The 19,382-nt window shown below is 37.2% G+C and overlaps 2 protein-coding genes across 4 annotated transcripts; both read left to right on the top strand.

Moving 5' to 3' along the window:
* The first annotated feature begins 151 nt into the window (after positions 1 to 151).
* LOC109106960 (carboxypeptidase A1-like) lies at positions 152 to 2,862 on the top strand. Its single transcript, XM_019120226.2, has 5 exons — positions 152 to 708; positions 789 to 870; positions 2,203 to 2,337; positions 2,532 to 2,617; positions 2,690 to 2,862. Exons 1-5 carry the CDS (start codon positions 644 to 646, stop codon positions 2,721 to 2,723), a joined length of 402 nt encoding a protein of 133 aa, XP_018975771.1. The 5' UTR covers positions 152 to 643; the 3' UTR covers positions 2,724 to 2,862.
* A 704-nt stretch (positions 2,863 to 3,566) lies between these two features.
* On the top strand, positions 3,567 to 19,382 carry smc1b (structural maintenance of chromosomes 1B). 3 transcript variants are annotated; one of them, XM_042753210.1, is made up of 25 exons: positions 3,567 to 3,771; positions 4,366 to 4,554; positions 4,636 to 4,748; positions 4,840 to 5,043; positions 5,119 to 5,357; positions 5,714 to 5,972; positions 7,663 to 7,803; positions 7,932 to 8,014; positions 8,207 to 8,414; positions 9,913 to 10,098; positions 10,249 to 10,434; positions 10,537 to 10,683; positions 10,923 to 11,060; positions 11,152 to 11,268; positions 11,710 to 11,816; positions 12,461 to 12,602; positions 12,749 to 12,894; positions 12,991 to 13,144; positions 13,247 to 13,342; positions 13,424 to 13,580; positions 14,905 to 15,059; positions 15,151 to 15,302; positions 15,418 to 15,487; positions 15,571 to 15,681; positions 19,014 to 19,382. In XM_042753210.1, exons 1-25 carry the CDS (start codon positions 3,663 to 3,665, stop codon positions 19,107 to 19,109), a joined length of 3,705 nt encoding a protein of 1,234 aa, XP_042609144.1. In that variant the 5' UTR covers positions 3,567 to 3,662; the 3' UTR covers positions 19,110 to 19,382. The 3 variants fall into 3 exon arrangements, with proteins under 3 accessions (XP_042609144.1, XP_042609145.1, XP_042609146.1); XM_042753211.1 differs by lacking the exon at positions 3,567 to 3,771 and adding an exon at positions 3,825 to 3,975; XM_042753212.1 differs by lacking the exon at positions 3,567 to 3,771 and adding an exon at positions 4,004 to 4,187.

Below are 19,382 nucleotides of genomic sequence, written 5' to 3'. Positions count from 1 at the left end.
TGAAAACAACCACATGGACAAACTATTTCGGAAATAAAATCTAGTGTATACTGTACATTATTCTGCAACAAATTGAAGAATAAAAAACTAATCATTCTTTGCAAAACCACCAAAATTCACAATTTCAACAACTCATCAAATCAACCAACCTTTTTACAATTTTTTTTTTTAAAACCACTCATGTAACAGCCTGCAAACTTGTGAACAAATTTAAAGAGATAGTAGAAAATTTTCATCATTGACTCACCCTCAAATTGTTCCAAACCTATATGAATTTCTTTTATATTCTGAAGAATGATAGACATTGACTTCAATAGTAATTTTTTCCATACTCACTCAGGTTTATTCACTTGACTTGAGGATGAATAAATGATGACAAAAGTTTATGGAAAACACTTTTTGTGTGAAATGAAATCTCTTTAAACTGTCACCTTTTAAATGTTTTCCCACCTAATTTTAGAAGCCCTGAGAAATTTGCAACAATGTACACCTGGAAAAGATACACACTTGTTGTTGCTTAATAATCATATCAACCTGCATCAGCACTGATATTACTGAGAACTCAACACATGTCTCTAAATTTATAAAAGCAGTTCTCTCTGAAAGAGACTTACAGTAAAGATCATTCCCAGAACAGGAGAACATGAGACTCTATCTAGCAGTCTTTGCGCTCTTGGCAGCAGTTCACTGCGAGGAGCTCTTTAATGGGTAAGTTCAGATACTTTTTTTTCTTAATTGACTTATTACTATATTGTTCATAATAATTGGCTTATTTTCTTTCTTAATAGAGACCAAGTTCTCAGAATCCATGCTGAATCTGAAAGCCACATTCATGCTTTGAAGGAGCTGGAAGAGGACGTGGAATTTGACGTATGACCATTTCATATCTGCTGACATACAGGTCCTTCTCAAAAAATAAGCATATTGTGAAAAAGTTCATTATTTTCCATAATGTAATGATAAAAATTAAACTTTCATATATTTTAGATTCATTGCACACCAACTGAAATATTTCAGGTCTTTTATTGTTTTAATACTGATGATTTTGGCATACAGCTCATGAAAACCCAAAATTCCTATCTCAAAAAATTAGCATATTTCATCCGACCAATAAAAGAAAAGTGTTTTTTAATACAAAAAAAAAGTCAACCTTCAAATAATTATGTTCAGTTATGCACTCAATACTTGGTCGGGAATCCTTTTGCAGAAATGACTGCTTCAATGCGGCGTGGCATGGAGGCAATCAGCCTGTGGCACTGCTGAGGTGTTATGGAGGCCCAGGATGCTTCGATCCAGTGTTGCGTCTTGCCTTAAGCTCATCCAGAGTGTTGGGTCTTGCGTCTCTCAACTTTCTCTCGTGCTCACAATATCCCATTTTTCATCCGAAAAAAAAGTACTTTGGACCACTGGAGCAACAGTCCAGTGCTGCTTCTCTGTAGCCCAGGTCAGGCGCTTCTGCCCTCCAGCTGTGCAAAATTTGCTTTCTGGTTCAAAAGCACACCAGCCTGTGCACGGTGGCTCTGGCTGTTTCTGGTTCATGTTTCTACTCCAGACTCAGTCCACTGCTTCCGCAGGTCCCCCAAGGTCTGGAATCGGTCCTTCTCCACAATCTTCCTCAGGGTCCGGTCACCTCTTCTCGTTGTGCAGCGTTTTTTTGCCACACTTTTTCCTTCCCACAGACTTCCCACTGAGGTGCCTTGATACAGCACTCTGGGAACAGCCTATTCGTTCAGAAATTTCTTTCTGTGTCTTACCCCTCTCGCTTGAGGGTGTCAATGATGGCCTTCTTCTGGGTTTACCTCTTACCCATGATTGCGGTTTTGAGTAATGAACCAGGCTGGGAGTTTTTAAAAGCCTCAGGAATCTTTTGCAGGTGTTTAGAGTTAATTAGTTGATACAGATGATTAGGTTAATAGCTTGTTTAGAGAACCTTTTCATGATATGCTAATTTTTTGAGATAGGAATTTTGGGTTTTCATGAGCTGTATGCCAAAATCATCAGTATTAAAACCATAAAAGACCTAAAATATTTCAGTTGGTGTGCAATGAATCTAAAATATATGAAAGTTTAATTTTTATCATTACATTATGGAAAATAATGAACTTTTTCACAATATGCTAATTTTTTGAGAAGGACCTGTATTTCAGTTTTCACTTGAACACTAACAGTTTTTATTGCACATATATATGTGTGATCCTCTAGCTGGATTTCTGGACTCATGGCTTCTCAACTGAACGGCCTGTTGACATCCATGTGCCTCATTCCAGTCTGTATGCTGTCAAGGACTTCCTCAAGAAAAACAACATCCCTTTCACTGTCATAATCAACAATGTGCAGGTGTGTAAAATACAGATCAAAAACATGAACTGAAATGATCAGCCTGTGCAAAATGTATCAATCAAATCAATATCACTAGAAATTCCATGGGAAAGCTATTTAGAATTTTCATTTTGTCCCAGAAAAGTCTGATACAGTGCATATTATGTGATTGTGAAAACAGGTTTTGTTTCAAGTATTTACACTGATTCCAGTTCAGTACAGGTGGGGTGAGTCGACCAGCGATCTGGGTTGATGCTGGAATCCACTCCAGGCTTCTGCTGTGTGGATCGCCAACAAGGTAGGATGAATGGAAAAAAATGTGATAATAAATCATTTTCAATTTGTGGAATAATGGTCTTTTCTGCTTTAGATTGCTTCAGACTATGGCGTTGATCCCTCCGTGACCTCTGTCCTTGGTCAAATGGATATCTACTTGATGATTGTGACTAACTGATGGATATGTTTTTACTCACACAAATGTAGGTCACGTGCTGTTCAACTAACTTGTTGGTGGCGTTTTGTTTTGGTAGATATCCAGACTCCTGAGCTCGCAATACTCAGAGCTCGCAAAATGGTTAACAATTTTTTGGAGTCTGAGGATTTGTTGAGCAGGTTTTTTGATTCCAGTGACCCCCTTGGAAGCGTGGTGGAAGCATTGATTGGACCTACAATATTGGCATCCAATATTCCTTTGCCTTTGAGTTGCGTGATACAGGCTTCTACGGTTTCCTGCTGCCTGCCAACCAGATAGTCCCCACTGCAGAGGAGACCTGGCTTTTGGTCTCAAATACATTATGGAATATGTTTGTAATCACCCTTATTGAGAGAAATGTATTGAAGGTTCAATAAAGGTCTCAGACACCCTTTGCTGGAGTAGTTACTTTGAATAAAAACATATTTTGCCATTAAATGGTGACAAAATATTGCCCTTTCACAATTATTTTATTACTATTTTGCCTCACAGTATAGTTTTAAAAATACATTGATTTATTTTATTGTACGTTTTAAATCAAAAACGTATTTTACTATTTCTTTTTGAATACATTGTGTTATATCAAGATACAAATTTCAGAATATGCACTTACATGTACATTTATAAATTGTTTGATTATAAAACTTTGAGTTGTAATCTGAATTTATCCAAGATGTATATTTGCGATATTATTACTTGCTAGATTTTTATTTTTGGAAGAATTAAGTGCCTCTAAATTTTTTATTTTTCTTTGAGGTGATTTTCGAATCGGCAGATTCAGCAGTATGACGCAGGTTTCCCGCCTTAACCTTTCTTCTGTCAGCAGCTTTCTTTGCGTAAAGAAGTTATCTGGCTCATCCACAAAAGAAACATGGGTTTCTTAAAACAGTTAGACGTCGAAAATTTTAAGTCCTGGCGAGGAAAACAAACTATTGGCCCATTTAAAAGGTTTAATTGCATAATTGGCACTAATGGATCAGGTAAGTTGGTAATTAAGCTAATTTGCGTGGCTAATCTTATAAAACCGTGCGCTACTGTATATCGCTAGCGCAAAATTAATCAAGTTATTAGTAAATTTGCTAAGTAACCTACATTATGTAACGTTAGATGGTTAACGTGCTGCATACAGTTTTGAAGAAAAATGTCCAAAATGCCTAACGTTATATTTAAGTTCAAGTTACTTAGTTGGTGTCATTATCTGTCTATTAATTGTATTTTATGTCTGTTTTTACGTTATTACTGTGTATAGATTTTGGCAAATCTAAAGACATTAACGTTCTTGAGTGGGAAAGACTGCAATGAAATACATTTTAATAATATTAATGGCGCCAAAACGTCTTAAAGCCGTTTTTAATAAATATCAGGAATATAAGATGCAGCATTATTGATATAACGTGTAACGTTATATATAGTATTGTATTTTGAATTGTATACTGGTCTAGTCAAATATAGCAAGAAAAATAAGAATAGTGTAGATGTTTTGCATGCTAAAATGTTTAGGAGGCATCATCGGTATTGATTACAATTATTATTGTGTTTTTTTTTTTTTTTTTTTTTTTTTTTTTTTTTTTCAGGCAAATCTAATGTCATGGATGCTCTTGGGTTTGTGATGGGAGAGAGAGCAGTGAATCTTCGTGTCAAACACACCAGGGATCTCATCCACGGTGCACACATCGGCAAACCCTCGTCCACCTTCGCCAGCGTGAGCATGATATACTGTGGAGACAATGATGAAGAAATTATCTTCAGCAGGTGCATTTCAGGTGAGCGTGATCGAGCTCAGGCTAAAGTATATGATTGATCATATTTAATTGTTTTCTTTTGGTATGATTCATTTTCTGTAGGGGAATCTTCTGAGTATCGTGTGAATGGTAGACAGGTCACTTTGGCAAAGTACACTGGAGAGCTGGAGAAGATTGGCATTGTGGTGAAAGCAAAGAATTGTCTGGTGTATCAGGTGCTTCAGTGGTCAACAAATGTGTAGCATTTGGTTATCGGTCTTTATGATAATTTATAAGGCTAATATTTATTCTTGCACTGATCATCAGGGTGCTGTGGAGTCAATTGCCATGATGAATGCCAAAGAACGAACAAAGATGTTTGAACGAATCAGCAGCTCCGGAGAGCTGAGCGCGGAGTATGATGCCAAGCTGGTGGCCCTGCAGAAAGCCAAAGAGGACACCCAGTTCCACTTTAACAGGAAGAAAGCAGCTACAGCTGAGAAGAAACAAGTATTCAAAGATAAGACTGAGGTATTCAACTAAAGACCTGTCAGATGACAAAATGTTAACATCCTCTTGACGATGTATTTGTCTCAATCTTGTCAGGCGGAAAAATATCAGGCGCTGGTGGATGAACACAGAGAAGACAAACTCCAGCTGACCCTCTTTCAGCTTTTCCACAATGAGAAAAAGATAGACGCACAGTCAGAATCACTGCGGGACATGCAGGATGCTGCAGCGCAGCAGAAGAACAGCCTGGACGTCTATGAACAAACTGTGAAGGGTCAGAAGAAAGAACATGGGCGCATGAATCGAGAACTTCAGCAGTTGGAGAAGGAGATCAGGTTTGAGTCACCGGCAATGCATTTTGATAAACACACACAGTAGAGAGATATAATTGTACTATTTATTTTGATTAATAACTATTAAAACAATTATCAAATAAAAATATTCATATTTATACAATTATGTATTTGTTAAAAATAATCTTGTGTGTGTAGTTCATTTGTAAAAACCGATAACTCCATTTTTAACCATTTTCTAAAAATGTTTTTTCATTGTGCATTCCAATTAATCTCAATCAAACTGCAGTTGGGTTATTTTGGTTAGGTAAAAATTACTTGAATACAAGCTAACTAAAACAATAAAAACATAACATGCATATATACACATTAGTCTCTATCTATAATGTTTCTCCCAGATCTCAGGAGCAGATCCTCAATCAGCAGAGGCCTCAGTACATCAAAGCTAAAGTGAACACCTCCCACCACGAGCAAAAAGTGGAGGAGGCTCGTAGATCGCTTCAGAAGAACCAAAGTCAGCAAGCCAAAAAGGAGCAGGAGCTGCAGGAGCTAAGGAGCGAGCTGGCTGAGCTGGAGAAGACCTGGAAGGCCTCTGAGAGACAGCTGGAGGAAGAGGCGGCTCAAAGAGGAGATGGAGTGCAGCTAGAGGAGTACCAGGTTAAAATTAGGGATGCAGTGATGTATCTGCTGCCGATACTTATCGGGCTTTTTTTTTTTTTTTTTTTTAAAGCCATCGGCATATCAGAAATGGCATGAAAAGGGCCAATACCAGTGTTTATTAATTAACTGCATCGAGACAATGAGTTGCATGTCTGTTGTATAAGCCAACGTTTTTCTCTGGGCAAAATAATTAAATACTTGCCAAAAAAATTAAAATCTGTACAAAATTTAGTTTGTCAGAGCACGGCATGCAAATGTGACGCTGATGCATCCAGTGCGCTCAGCTGTAAACTCATCATCGGTAAGTTGCAATGGCAGTGCCCCGATGTTAAGTTTATCTGAGGATATGTCACAAACCGCCATGCAGTAGGCCTACATTTAAGTGGAAATGAATGGCAGGTTATATGCAGCTTTTTGTGCATTTGAAACCAGTGTAGAACACGGATTCACACAAGGTCACATCACGCACCTGCAGTATTTCTGTGAATGGAGAAAACAGAATAAAACTATATGCTACATAAAAATGAATATATAGGCCTATACACAAAATATTTCACTTAAATCATTAACAGATTGACAAAACAAAAGAGAATTTTGTGCTGAGTTTTGGATAATTGTAACATGCTTTGAAGTTTACGGAAAGGAGACCTAGATGGCAGAAAGCAGTTTTCTTTATTTTGCAAAAGCTTTACAGATTTGAATCGTGTCGGCGACTCGCACGCACAGAACATATTTTTGCTAACTTGCAAGTAGCAGCCTGTTCATTATCACAATAAAATGGTTAAAGATGCATAAATTACACTGCTCAATTTATATATAGTCCGTAGTACGGTCTGTGCCGTTCAGCATGACCAGCGCCTCACTGCTGATATAGCCTGTATGTGAAGGATGATGTTTTACATCTATAATGCAAGTGAAGAACAAAGCCTATAGTTCACATAATAAGCGATACTTTAGCATCCAGATACTTTTTGAATATGGAAACTTTTGGATTTGTGCAGAATGAGAGAGGTAGGCTTCACTTTCGCTTTTAAATTCGTTTTGGCTTGCAACTATAGAGGACAACCTTAAGAGCCTACATTAGATAATTATTTATTTTAATTAAAATATTAATGTTATTATAGGCAAAGAAAAAGTTTTAAAAAAATAACGTTAATTGGTATTTTTCTACTCAAACCGGTTTCGGAATGGTAATAATACAGAGGAACGCAGGAACAGAAACTTTCAAATACCAATCCTTTTAACCCCTTCTTTATTAAGGTTTTTTTTTTTTTTTTTTTAATTTTTTTTTTTTTTTTCCTCTCCGTTTTAACCCCTGCTTTATGCAATTGACCAAAATCGGTATCGGCCAAAAAACATCCTATTGGTGCATCCCTAGTTAAAATTTATGTTTTGTGAACAGGATCTCTACGAAGACAACATAATTGCAGTGGAAAATAATAATCACTGAAATAAAGTGGAGTGGGACTGAATTCTGTCTGTTGAGGTTGTATTGAATGGTAGAAAGTGACATGAATGGTTAATTTATTTTTTCCTCATTGCCATAGCATTGATTGTGTCAGCAGAGTAGAAATGTTTTAATAGCAGAAACTGTTTTCATTTGAAATTTAAGTGTCATTAGGGCTGATTTTGAATAGGTTGACTAAACATTTAGATATTTTATATAAACGTTACACTCTTGATGCAGATGGAGCGGTACAAGGAACTCAAAGAGCTGGCCAGAAAAAAGGGAGCCGTTCTAAACCAAAGTGCAGAGAAGCTGCACTGGGAGGTTAAAGCAGACTGCGAGAAGCTCCAGTTTGACCTGAGGAGGAAAAGTGAGATACAGGTAGGCTTCAGTCTTTCTGCCACATCACAAAGATGTATAAAAAATAGCCTACACACAAAAATGGCAAAAAATAGGAAAATGGCCTTGGGTGTAATTTTTAACATTAGGATATAAATGATTGTTTGCAGGCAAATATTAAACACACTCAGACTCGGTTGGAAGATTTCAGCCGAAGGGCAGAGAAGCTGGAGGAGTTTGTCAACACTACTAGGTTTGACTACCTCATGTACCTCTGCATTAAGAGCTGACATTTTACACCTTGCAACAAGTGTGGTTTTTTTTTTTTGTTTGTTTGTTTTTTTTAATTGACAGAATATTGCAGTAACTAAATTCTTTTTTTTTTTTTTTTGATGATTCAGTGGAGCTGTCGGAGTCACTTTATTCATTTATTTTTTTTTTGAAGGAAAGGTCTTGAGGAGCAGCGGCAGCAGGAGGAGCAGCTGGCAGAGGAGCTGGCAAGGGGCCGGGTGCGAATGGAGGAGGTGAATGAGGAGCTTGCCCAGGTGCTGACCAAGCTGCAGAACGCTCGTCTGGACAGCCAAGAGAACCGACGACAGCAGAGACGTGATGAGGTCCTGGAAAGCCTCAGGAGACTCTATCCTGATACAGTGGTACTGGAACAGTCAACTTACACAGACCCCTAGTTCAATTAAGCAGATTAGATCTGTTATCTGACATTTGTGACAAAGTTTCCATTTCCAGACCTGCCAACCTGTATGAATTTTGCATAGCGGCTATATATTTTGACCCCAAAGTACGCTGGTACGATTTTTCACTCTAAATCGGGGGTTTTCAAACTGTGGGTCTGAAAAAAAAAGTGCAAAATTTTCTTTTGAATCTCAATTAAGTCAGTGATTTAAAACATGGAGTTATGTTATATACCCGCTATGTTTCACATACATGTACGAAAATCGGTACACACATGGAACACAACAATACCTAGGAAAAAAGTCTCTTGGTGCAAAATCCAAAACCCAACAGGAAGTCGGTTATTTTGATATATTTTGGCAAAGTGTTGTATTTTAACGAACTCCTCCTAGAGATTAATTCATATCAAAACCAGATTTGGTCAGTGTAATCTAAAGCCTTTTGTGATGTTAAATTACAAAGATCTTGAGTTTTCAGATTTAAAGCTTGCAGCTTTAATGTCAATTGTTTTTTGATCTCAAATATTTTGGTGGGTCGTGAAATGGATTATGCTTGTCTAGGTGGGTCGTGGAATGGAAAAGTTTGGGAACCCCTGCTCTAAACTATGCAAAAACTTGGTGATGCCTTTGTCCACGAACAGTATTCAAAACAAGCAACAGAAAAAGATGAAGAGTTAGACCAATCACAGCGCTTTTATATATTTTTAACGTTTCTGTGTGTTCTGTTTCTCTTTGGGGTCTGTTTGTGTGTCTGTTCCGTCCTGATCTGATGTGGCTTCTTATCACAGAATGACGCAGAAATATATTCTATACCGTAATAAAGGCTATGTCGTTTAGCAATGGATTATTAATTATTAAAATACCCGATGGTGGTTTTAAGAACACGGATAAACAAAAAAATTGTCCCAGTGGAGTGTTTGTCTTGATGTTCTCTTTGAAAGTCAATTCAAAGCGTTTCTATCTTCATTTATTCAGTTACAGATATAGCTGGATGCTTTTGTCCATATTAGGGATTTCCTGGAGCGTTCTGAGCTGTTTTTTTTCTCTTTAATTCATATGTGGATTTGCTGCGTGCCCAATTCATAAAAATATTGAAGTAGACAAATGATAATCTGTTTTATACTGTATACAGAAGTGTATTGGAGCTTTAAATTAGTGCAAAAAAAAACCCTGTGGTTAAAAAAAGAGGTATTTATTGAACCGTGGGCTAACTGTATCGTTGCCTCCCTACTGTTTACTCTAAAATACAGTATAACGGGAATATCACAAACTGAGTGCAGAGCCTTACCTATGTACTAACCTATGAAAAAATTTAACATTAAATTTAAACATTAAAACAAAACCCATCTTGCTGCCCTAGTCTTCGAACTGTAGTGCACCTCAGCTACAGATATTATAGTTTTATGCATCTTTTGGCATTGGATCAAAAAATATCTGCTGCTGGTTTCTTAACTCTTTTCAGTATGGCCGTCTAGTGGATTTGTGTCAGCCCATCCACAAGAAATACCAGGTCGCTGTCACCAAGGTGTTTGGCAAGAACATGAACGCTATTGTTGTCACATCTGCGAAAGTGGCTCATGACTGCATCCGATTTCTGAAAGAAGAAAGAGCCGAGCCAGAGACATTCCTTCCTATTGACTATATAGATGTAAGTGATCAGTGAAAGCCCTTCAAAATGAGTAATTATGCTTTTATTTTTATTAGCATTTTTATTTAGGGATGTCAAATTTCTATCACCACATTTTTTTTTTATATGGTTCCGTTAGCAAAGAGTGTTCTTTCCCCATATGCGCATCAGGTGCGTCCTCTGAACGAGCGTCTGAGAGAAGTGCAGGGAGCTAAGTTGGTGGTGGATGTGGTTCAGTGCGCTCAAAGTGCCCCTCAGCTTAAGAGGGTGATCCAATATGTATGTGGGAACTCCTTGGTTTGTGAGACTCTGAAAGATGCCCGTCGCATTGCTTTTGACGGCCCTGAGCGCCTTCAGGTGAGTGCATGCCACCAGATCACCAACATTTTAGGCCAATCATATTGACTGTTTTTGATTCTAAACTTATGGCATGTTACATGTGTAAAATGTCTTCTTCAGACGGTGGCTCTTGATGGCACCTTGTTTCGCAAGTCTGGGGTGATTTCAGGAGGCTCCTTGGACCTGCGCAGTAAAGCTCGACGCTGGGAGGAGAAGGATATGAACAAGCTGAAGGAAGAGAAGGATCAACTGTCGTCTGAGTTGCGTGTAAGTGTCTTGGATTACTAATAGAAATGTGTGACCGCAGATATTACCGAAAAAAGTAACTGCCAGTAAGAGTGTGCTGGATGTTTAATATGTAGCTGTATGGAGCAATATTTTGGACCAATGAGATTTCATTGTGGGCGGGGCTACCTTGAATAATAATTCTCACTAGTATTGAATAGATTTATAACTTTTGGTTTATTGTGACATAATGTATGCTAATGTTGTTGATTTATGTGCAGGCCCTGATGAAGCTGAAGCGTAAGGAAGTGGATCTAAAACAGATCATGGCTCAGTCTCAGGGAAACCAGACTCGCCTCAAATACTCCAACTCAGAACTGGACTCCATACGCAAGAAGAGCATCCCAGCTTGCCAGGCTGCAAGTCACACACTTTCTCTCTATACTTTTATCATGACTTAAACCGCTCTGATACTCTTATGTAAGCTGTTTGTGTGTGTGTGAACTACAGGAGATTTCCAAACTCAGAAGTGAGCTCTCCAACCTCGAGGCCCAGATTGAGATACAGACTGAGAGTGTAGAACTAAAGGATAATCAGATGAAGGCCGTCAGAGACAAAATTAATCAGGTCATTTCATTTAAGTGTAACATCATCTCTTGCAGTGTTCTATGGTCATGGAAACCTGGAAATATCAATGAGTTTTATAATTGTTTTCAAGCGCTGGAAAAATCTTTCAGTGAAGGACCAGTATAGGCTTTTCAGTGATTCATGCCAATAATGACAGCAAGGTGGCACAGATGTACACCAAATGGCTATGAAATGGTGATAATTTTACAGTATTTTGGATATTTCAATATTTACTTGAAAGGATCATGCGACACTGAAAACTGGAGTAATGCCCGCTGAAAATTCAGCTTTGCCATCACAGGAATACATTACATTATAAACATTATAAACTTGGCTCCAAATTCATCTTTGGAAGTGCAGTCTCTATAAAATTAGTCAATCTTAAGTGTTATCTTAATTTATCTTTCCTTCATATATGGTTCTGTTTTTCCTTCATCTTAGTTGGAGGATGTTGTGTTTGCGGACTTCTGCACAGAGATTGGTGTGGCTGATATCCGTGAGTATGAGCAGGATTATCTCCGAATGCAGCAGGAGCTCGAGAAGAAGCGGTAAGATCTGCATAAATAGAGCCTGTTCATAATATACCATATTTTTCAGACTATAAGTCGCACCTTAGTATAAGTCGCATCAGTCCAAAAATACGTCATGACGAGGAAAAAAACATAAGTCGCACTGGACTATAAGTCGCATTTATTTAGAACCAAGAACTAAGCAAAAACATTACCGTCTACAGCCGCGAGAGGGCGCTCTATGCTGCTCAGTGCTCCTGTAACCTATCAGATCGGCTGCATATTTTACTACCTGCAGTTTGTAATCTGCAGAATAGGATTTTCTTTTTGGGGGCATTTTGTTTGCATTCAGTCTTTCTCAGTTGTCTTTAATTTAATATTTCAGTTAACAGTTTTCAGTTGTTTTCAGTTAATGTTTTCAGGGCTATGTTACAAGAGCACTGAGCAGCATAGAGTGCCCATTCGCAGCTGTAGACGGTAATGTTTTCTCTTGGTTCATGTCAAATTCATTTTGATAAATAAGTCGCACCTGACTATAAGTCGCAGGACCAGCCAAACTATGAAAAAAAGTGTGACTTAGAGTCCGGAAAATACGGTAGCTTTGGCCATGTATGCATTTATACAATATAGCATGAAATATAATGCAAACTAATTCTAGCTCATTAATTCTCCTGACTGTCCAGCCTGCAGTTTGAGTCCCAGCACACCCGTCTAAGTACCCAGATAGAGTACGAACAGGCTCAGCTGGAGAAACTTGTCAAACAGATGAAGAAGATAGAAGAGACCATAAGAAAAGAGGAGAATGTTGTTATCAGCTTGAAAGAGGCAAACTCATTTATTTCACTTTATTTTCAGAGAAACAAGAAATTATGGGAATTGTGTCATGTTGGACTGGATATATAAAATGGTTCTGACATGTTTGTACTTTTAGTATTTGAAGTACTACTGTCTGTTTCCCACATCTCCACCAGGTGGAAGACAGACTTTTGATAGCTGTGGAGGAGACGCAATCTAATCTCATCGAGCTGAACAACCAGCTGTCAGAAAAGACAACTTCAGTTAAAGATGCCAAGACCGAGCTTGACAAGACTCTTAAAGGCCTCCAGGAGAAATCCAAGTAGGCATGATAATGGTTGATCTGCAAAACAATGCTTAGACCTTTGTTGTTTTTATTTCACTTATTAATAAATTGTATTGCTTGTGTTTGTCGGAAGGTGCTGGTGAAGCTTCAGAAGGAAACCATCTGCACTGAGGCGGCTCTGGAACAGCTGAGACTGAGCAAACACAATCTGCTGCTGTCCTGCAAGATAGACGGCCTCCCGTTGACACTGATCTCTGGAGCACTAGATGACATCAGTGACATACAGGTGCGAACAGAGGGTCAAATCTACTTGAAGCAAGGCAGCACAGATTATTCCCTATTATTATTTTGTTATTCTGCTGTTAAGTGTACTCAAACTTTATTGCAGCTGGACTCAGAGTCTCAGAGCGTCAGCACTCTGGACATTTATGAACGAGAGGCGCAGATGGTGTTTGATTATTCAACACTGGACAGTGGCCTTAAGGTGAAAACATGACACTAAAACTGTCACTCATGGTCATTCTTTTGTGGGAGGGTTGTTTTGGATTTTATTACGTGTATGTAGGCCCTCACTGAAGAGAGTGAAGTGGAAGCTGAGTTGGAGAAGCTCAAAGAGGGCGTCTCCTCTTTGGAGTCCATGATCATGATGTCCAGAGCTCCCAACCTGAAAGCTCTAGAGAAGATCAGAGAGGTGAAGGACAGCTTTCGGGAAGTCATGGATGGTAAGGGACAAATATATGCACATTTTTCTATCAGGGTGTGGACTACTAAAATTGAAGACTGAAGTTAGGTCTCTTAGACTGTGATCTGTCCTGTGACATACGGTTTGGTTCATCTGTGCTCAGACAAAAACAAAAAAAATCATGAACATAATATCATTCAAGAAAAATCCAAATAAAATCCAAGACAAGACAAAACAATAGATACAATAGTCATGCGCATCTTGTCAGTGAAGCACGGTTCTGTGAGTAGTAGTATTTTCTCCATCCGAAGGCCAGAGGGTGCTCTTGAGCGGAAACTCCAAATATGCCCTGCAGAAGTAATCCAGGAAATCCCTATAGTGGTAGCTGAATAAACAGAAGATTGCACTGCTTTCTCTGATTCAACATGACTAATAAGCACAAGACTACGACAATATATGGTTTGAGTTCTTATTATAATTATTCTTTCATTATATAAGTATATAATAATGCAATGCTAATCGACATGGCCTTTTTCACTGCTTAAAATACTATGAAATATGTTGCATGACTTATTCTGTTTAAGTAGCCACATCATTTCACAGAGACTGACTGCCCTACTGACGTTATGAAGTGAGTTTGGAGTAAAAACATGTGAAAATACCACCTTTAGCAACATGTTTTCAGATGGAGCAGCATTTACTACACAGAGCCGTAGTTCACTGAGAAGCTACGCAAACAGCTGTCATTATTGTAGAACAATATCTTATATCACAATATCGCGATAAAAAATGGTCTGCAACTAAAAAAATTAACATAATATTGTGTAGTATCTTCACAGAAAACTACGGCTCTGTATAAAAAACTCCTCTCCGTCTGAAAGCACATGATGGAGATTTACTACCGGCTTTACTGACTAGATGCGTATGACTATCGCATTCAATTAATCTTGCAGCCCTAGAAGTTAATGACAAATCAATCTAAAATTTGACCTAAGTTAAACATTTTCTCAATTGCAGTATTGTAATTATTTGACATTTTGTAGAATAGAACAGACTTGTTTCGTTTTTAAATTATGCTTATTACAATTTAAAAAGAAGAAAAAGTGGTTTATCTTTTATATTTTGTAGTAAACTAAAGTAGTAGTTTACTACTTCAAAATAAAAATAGTAATTGCATTCCACTCTCATTTAGCAAGTGTTGTATAATAATAACTATTGGAAGATTTTGGTTCAGTGTTAACAATCATTAAATATAATAACACTGATTTCAGCTTAAGTTTGTTGTTTCAACAAATCATTGACAAACCCATGATCATGTTTGTGTGCTTTTACCCCTTAATAATCATAAACCCTCTATAAATCAGCATTTGAGACCAGCACACACACCACTAAGAAATGCAGTCAGGAGTTTGAGCAAGTGAAGTCCAAACGCTTCCATCTCTTCAGCCAGTGCTTTGAACACGTGTCCGTCGTTATCGACCAGATCTACAAGAAACTCTGCAGGAACGCCAGCGCTCAGGTCCAAACTTGACTCTTACTCATTCATTCAGTAACTTGTTCATTCATTTTATTGTTGTTTCACACTTTGTTTGTATGCACACGTCATTTAGGCTATTCTAAGTGCTGAGAATCCAAATGAGCCCTACCTGGATGGCATCAACTATAACTGTGTGGCTCCTGGGAAACGTTTCATGGCCATGGACAACCTGTCAGGAGGAGAGAAGGCCATCGCCGCTCTCGCTTTGGTCTTTGCCATTCACAGGTGAACAACCACTTAAACCCATTGACAAATTTATTGTAAAGTAATATCTGACTATAAATAGACATGCATTTACTGTTGGAGAAAACTGTAAACCATATCTTTGTTTAATTTTCAGCTTTCGCCCTGCCCCGTTTTTTGTGCTGGATGAGGTAGATGCCGCCCTGGACAACACAAACATTGGCAAGGTAAGACGAGACTCAATTTTTAATAAAGTGCTGTTCTGATGTTCTCTGTCTGCCATGATGGAGAGACATCGGTTTCTATGCAGGTTACAGGATTTTTCCGGATGATGTCCAGAGAGAGCTGCCAGATCATTGTGATCTCCCTGAAGGAGGAGTTCTACTCACGGGCCGACGCTCTTCTTGGAGTCTATTCAATGGTATACACATCCACACATTCTTGCTCCATATCACATTCTTATCACTCGAATTCAATTTAGAAACCCCATAAAATCAAAGTTTTGAGACTAGGTGGTTCATGTGTATTACCTTTTGAGGTCATCGATATAGTAGTAAACAATTCAGATATAAAAATATACTGTATTTTGACACATTAACAGTGGCAGTCATATCTTACTGTTGTCAGTATTTACAATATTTGTGACCCTGGAGAACAAAACCAGTCTTAAGTTACACGGGTATATTTGTAGCAATAGCCAACAATACACTGTATGGGTCAAAATTATAAATTTCTTTTATGCCAAAAATCATTAGGATATTAAGTAAAGAATGTTACATGAAGATTTTTTTGGTACATTTCCTACTGTAAATGTATTAAACATTAATTTTTGATTAGTAATATGCATTGCTAAGAACTTCATTTGGACAACTTTAAAGGTGATATTCTTAATATTGGGATTTTTTTTTTTTTTTGGCACCCTCGGATTCCAGATTTTCAAATAGCTGTATCTCGGCCAAAAAAATGTCCTATCCTACCATACATAAATGACAGCTCATTTATTCAGCTTTCAGTTTATATAAATCTCAATTTCCAAAAAAAATTGACAGTTATGACTGGTTGTGCGGTCCAGGGTCACATTTGTCAAAGATTTGGACACACCTGCTCATTCTACACATTTCAGTTTTCCACATTTTGGAATAATAGTGAACTATTAAACTAGGGCTGTCAGTCGATTACAATTTTTAGTCTAATTAATCACACCCTTTTTCAGTGATTAATTTGGATTACTTGCACACTTCTTGAAATTAAGCATAGACCATTTATCTTGTTTCAAACATTTTTGTCATCATTTGCTATATCCAGCAAAGTAAACCAAAAGATTAAAGATTGATTCTCAAAAATCTATTTTCTGCAAGCTTTTTTTCCAAGATATTTAGGTGTCTTTCCAAAAAAGGACACTTAGAAACTCCAAAAGGTCACCAAAGGAGCCCATACAAGCGCACATGAAATAATTTTTTATTTATTTTATAGTATGTGAACAGTGCAACAGCAAAGCGCTTTTTTTTTTTTTATTTTTTTTTTTCTTTTTTTTTTTTTTACATTTTAGAGAAGTCAAGTTGCAATACCAAACAGGACCACATGGAGATGCCAAAAAACCCTAAACCAACTGCCTGCTGACTGCATATACAGTGGTCTTAAAAATTGTTGTCCCCCTTCCTGATTTCTTATTTTTTTGCATGTTTGTCACACTTTAATGTTTCAGATCATTAAACAAATTTAAATATTAGTCAAAGATACCCCTGTCAAATGATCCTCACGATTAATCACATCCAAAATAAAAGTTTTGTTTACATAATATATGAATGTGTACAGGGTATATTTATTATGTATATATAAATACACACACATTAAATTATATATTTAGAAAATATTTACATAGATCATTATATTTATATTCTTATATTTTATTTATATATAAATATATTTAATATAGAAACATAACATATTCTTCTTAAATATATACATGCATGTGTGTGTATTTATATATACATAATAAATATACACAGTATACACACATAATGTAAACAAAACTTTTATTTTTGGATGTGATTAATCGTGATTAATCATTTGACAGCCCTACATATTGTTTTGAATCATTGTCCTGCTGCAGAACCCAAGTTCCGCCATTCAGAGGTGGACTTGCTGGTGTGTTTTGAATCATTGTCCTGCTGCAGAACCCAAGTTCGCTTCAGCTTGAGGTCACAAACAGATGGCCGGACATTCTCCTTCAGGATTTTTTGGTAAACAGCAGAATTCATGGTTCCATTTATCACAGCAAGTCTTCCAGGTCCTGAAGCAGCAAAAACAGCCCCAGACCATCACACTACCACCACCATATTTTACTGTTGGTATGATGTTCTTTTTCTGAAATGCGGTGTTACTTTTACGCCAGATGTAATGGGACCCACACCTTCCAAAAAGTTCAACTTTTGTCTCAGTCCACAGAGTTTTTCCCAAAAGTCTTGGGGATCATCAAGATGTTTTCTGGCAAAACTGAGATGAGCCTTTATGTTCTTTTTGCTCAGCAGCAGGTTTCGTCTTGGAACGCTGCCATGCAGACCATTTTTGCCCAGTCTCTATCTTATGCTGAAGTCATGAACACCCACCTTAACTGAGGCAAGTGAGGCCTGCAGTTCTTTGGATGTTTGTTGTGGGGTCTTGGATGATCCGCTGGATGAGTCGTCGCTGTGCTCTTTGGGGTAATTTTGGTTGGCCAGCCATTCCTGGGAAGGTTCTCCACTGTTCCATGTTTTTGCCCTTTTGTGAATAATGGCTCTCACTGTGGTTCACTGGAGTCCCAAAGCTTTAGAAATGGCTTTATAACCTTTTCCAGACTGATAGATCTCAGTTACTTTCTCTCTCATTTGTTTCTGAATTTCTTTGGATCTTGTCATGATGTCTAGCTTTTGAGGATCTTTTGGTCTACTTCACTTTGTCAGGCAGGTCCTATTTAAGAGATTCCTTGATTGTGAACAGGTGTGGCAGTAATCAGGCCTGGGTGTGGCTAGAGAAACTCAGGTGTGATAAACCACAGTTTTAACAGGGGGGCAAACACTTCTTCACACAGGGCCATGTAGTTTTGGATTTTGTTTTCCCTTAATAATAAAAACCTTCATTTAAAAACTGCATGTTGTGTTTACTTGTGTTATCTTTTATTGATATTTAAATTTGTTTGATCTGAAACATTAAAGTGTGACAAACATGCCAAAAAATAAGAAATCAGGAAGGGGGCCAACACTTTTTCACACCACTGTATCTACTACTGTAGACGGATCCATTAATTTAATATGCATGTTTTCTATTTTGATGTATTTTAAAATGTATTCCTGTGGCAAAGCAGAATTTTCAGCAGCCATTGAATTGCAAGTTCAAAGGAACATAATTTATTTGAAATGTAATATTATAAATGTCTGTTTTAACGTTTTATTAATTTGATGTACCCTTGCTAGATTAAATGAATTCCTCAAAACATCCCCCAAATTTTGAAAGGTATTGTATGAACTACTTTAAAACTGAACATTATTTTCTTGCATAAAAAAAAAAAAAATCAGGGAAATCCAACAAAATATTAACATAATAATGGAAATAATATTTTATTATAATATTTATAAAAATCAGTTTTTCAAGTTTATTTAAAAAAAAAAAAATTAAAGATGTCATTTTTGATTCATCTTATTCAGATCTTAATTGTCTCATTTGTCATGCAAATTTTTCTTTTTTTTTTTCTTTTTTGCCTGCTTGTGGTCACAGTTTGACGAATGCATGTTTAGCCGTCTGCTCACCCTGGACCTCACACCATACCCACTCAATGAGGAGACCGCCACAGACAGAGAGAAGGACAAATGATGGGTGGACGGCTGATAATGAAGGATAAAATATTCATTGTTAAAGTTAAAATCATTTAAAATATCTAAAATTAAATTACCTAAAGATCTCCTCATTTAACAGGTTTGAGCTGTTTTTACATTGTTTTTGTATTGACATTTGAATGTTTAAGAGGTTGTTCTGTGATGCAACTTAAAGTGTTTTATGTTAAAGCAGTTTTATGTGTTATTGTTAAATGCCAGTTTACATTTGTTCAATGTGGAAAGTGATTTTAATACAGTTTTACTGTTTGCA

This window comes from Cyprinus carpio, chromosome B25 (assembly GCF_018340385.1).
Source record: "Cyprinus carpio isolate SPL01 chromosome B25, ASM1834038v1, whole genome shotgun sequence".
NCBI classification, from domain to species: domain Eukaryota; kingdom Metazoa; phylum Chordata; class Actinopteri; order Cypriniformes; family Cyprinidae; genus Cyprinus; species Cyprinus carpio.
The sequence above is the reverse complement of the archived record's forward strand: the minus strand, read 5'-3'. Positions and strand labels throughout refer to the sequence as shown.

Excerpts from the sequence above, each read along its gene's own strand:
- LOC109106960 (XM_019120226.2), top strand. The coding sequence starts at position 644 with ATGAGACTCTATCTAGCAGTCTTTGCGCTCTTGGCAGCAGTTCACTGC. Across the intron at positions 709-788 it reads TGCGAGGAGCTCTTTAATGG|AGACCAAGTTCTCAGAATCC; the intron begins GTAAGTTCAGAT and ends CTTTCTTAATAG. Across the intron at positions 871-2,202 it reads AAGAGGACGTGGAATTTGAC|CTGGATTTCTGGACTCATGG; the intron begins GTATGACCATTT and ends GTGATCCTCTAG.
- smc1b (XM_042753210.1), top strand. The coding sequence starts at position 3,663 with ATGGGTTTCTTAAAACAGTTAGACGTCGAAAATTTTAAGTCCTGGCGA. Across the intron at positions 8,015-8,206 it reads GAGTTTGTCAACACTACTAG|GAAAGGTCTTGAGGAGCAGC; the intron begins GTTTGACTACCT and ends TTTTTTTTGAAG. Across the intron at positions 11,269-11,709 it reads TCAGAGACAAAATTAATCAG|TTGGAGGATGTTGTGTTTGC; the intron begins GTCATTTCATTT and ends CCTTCATCTTAG.